Here is a 2,138-nt window from a genome sequence, read left to right as displayed (position 1 = left end):
ACAGTCAGAGCCACAGAGGACGAGCTGAGAGCTGAAGACGTCTCATTCCTGAAGAACTACAAGGTTACAGTGGAAAGAGTCCAGCAGCGCCCCCTGCTGGATGATCCACAGCTGGTCTCAGGAGCTCTGATAGACCAGGCCAAACATCTGGGCAACCTGACCTTCAACATCTGGAGCAAGATAGACAACATGGTCTCCTACAGTCCTGTGGTTCTGGATCCAAACACTGCTCATCCAGACCTCATCCTGTCTGAGGATTTGACCAATGTGAGATTTGGAGAGACACAGAAGCTTCCTGACAATCCAGAGAGGTTTGATAACTTTCACATTGTCCTGGGCTCTGAGGGTTTTAACTCAGGGATTCACAGCTGGGATGTTGAGGTTGGAGACAGTAAATTCTGGTTTTTGGGAGTGGCTACAGAGTCTGTGAAGAGGAAAGGAAACATACGGTCTGGAATATTGAGAATAGGATTGTTTAAGGGTAAATATAAAGCCTTCTCCCCATCAGGCCGACCATTCGTTCTATCTGTGAAGGAGAAGATTCAGCAGATCAGAATTAATCTGGACTGTGACAGAAGAAAACTGTCTTTCTTTGATCTTAATACTGATGCACACATTCACACCTTCACATACACCTTCACTGAAAAGCTGTTTCCATACATTAGCAATAGAAACAAATTCCCAATTACGATTTTACCAGAGGAGGATGAGGATGATGACAGCGACGACGATGATAATGCTTCTGCTGCGGCTCATAATGACGGTGGTGACCATGTCTTGGGTGATGTTTCAGACTATTATTATGATAGTTACGCCAGCAGTTACGAAGAAGAAGATGATGATGATGACGACTACGATGACGGTGAAGATTATTACTACCCATACAGCACTCATAGATGGCTTAACCATTAATCTAACTAATCTAATTTCAGTGTATCTGTATCACAATGATTACTTTAGTAGCAGCAGTGAAACAGACTGAGAGCAGGAAAAATGTGAGATGAACATGAGACAACTCTGACAATGATCCTGTCTGTAAAAGAATCATTTTAATTCTGCTCAGTCATTATATCTTAAGGTTTTTTTTGCAATGTTGGTGATTTAGAAACTGAAGTTGTCTCAGCTTTTATTTTAATTGTAAGTTGCTACGAATAAGAAAATATGAAATTATAATCTTACAGTCTTTTGATGAAATACGAAAATATTTACAACATATAGATGATCCTGTATGAGATAGAGCAAGAGACACTTTATTTTGGTGGTTCAGGAACTGATATGACAACACCTTTTTTTATTTAGATTTTCTCTATTTTAATATTTTGATATTTTCTTTTGATAGCGTCATTCTTTTGTATTGCTTCTGTTGCCTCATTTGTTGTTCCATTTCTTGTTTTAAAGGTTGCTTTTTTTGTGTTGCTTAATAAAAGTAACATTAAAAAGATTTATTGGTCCTCTTTGGCAACCCCTTTTGCTTTCATTGTAAATCACTCGGTATAAGAAAACCAGATACATGCTCAAAATGTAAACTTTAAATCGCTGGAATAAATTCACTCTGAGTTTCTCTTCCACATTTCTTTTGCTAAGTTTTTTTATGATATTATAATATAATGCATTTAAACAGCTGGCATACATTTACGACAAAAATGAAAATCAAAAGATAGTAACAGTGAGGGTAAATGTCCTCAACACTTCAGACCTCCGTCTTGTTCCCCTATCTCATGTGGAAGCAGGAAGTTATCATTTTAAATGGTTTACCTGACACAATGAGGATTCATATGTATAATTTTCTTTTCCATTTTTAACATCAATAACTCCAAACTCCAGTATAGCATGTGGCAGTAATGTAGTTTGAATCATTAAAAAAGAAGACAAACACCGAAAGTGCTGAAGGCTCTTATTTTGTAATCTCTACTGACAGGAAGTGGTGCATCTTATTATTGTGAGACGACAGAGGAAATGACGTTTGTGTATCAAAGTCCAAACTGCAGTTGAATGAGTGGATCAACATGGAGCAACAGAAGAAGACTCTGTGTGTGGGCCTGGTTTGTCTGGACATCATCAACGTGGTCGACAAATACCCCGAAGAAGACACAGACAGCAGGTTAGCACCACGGATGGTTAGCACTCAGGCTGCAGAC

The 2,138-nt window shown here is 38.7% G+C and overlaps 2 protein-coding genes across 3 annotated transcripts in view; both read left to right on the top strand.

The window, feature by feature from the left end:
- LOC111649709 (zinc-binding protein A33-like) overlaps positions 1-912 on the top strand; it is a 1,671-nt gene extending 759 nt beyond the window's left edge. Inside the window, exon 2 of the mRNA XM_087172054.1 lies at positions 5-912. Within this exon, the coding sequence (XP_087028180.1) occupies positions 5-912 (908 nt within the window). The remainder of the gene's footprint in view (positions 1-4) is intronic.
- A 670-nt stretch (positions 913-1,582) lies between these two features.
- The window catches only part of LOC111649710 (ketohexokinase-like), a 2,519-nt gene continuing 1,963 nt past the window's right edge, over positions 1,583-2,138 (top strand). The window contains exon 1 of one of the 2 annotated variants that reach the window (XM_023399420.2): positions 1,583-2,101. In XM_023399420.2, the coding sequence (XP_023255188.1) occupies positions 2,007-2,101 (95 nt within the window). In that variant the 5' untranslated portion in view covers positions 1,583-2,006. The remainder of the gene's footprint in view (positions 2,102-2,138) is intronic. The other variant, XM_023399421.2, reaches the window with a different exon arrangement.

The sequence above is a fragment of the Seriola lalandi genome, unplaced genomic scaffold (genome assembly GCF_002814215.2).
Source record: "Seriola lalandi dorsalis isolate HSWRI2012SDOR001 ecotype SW California unplaced genomic scaffold, Sedor1 jcf7180002051751, whole genome shotgun sequence".
Classification (NCBI taxonomy): Eukaryota; Metazoa; Chordata; class Actinopteri; order Carangiformes; family Carangidae; genus Seriola; species Seriola lalandi.
This window is presented reverse-complemented; position numbering and strand designations above follow the sequence as displayed.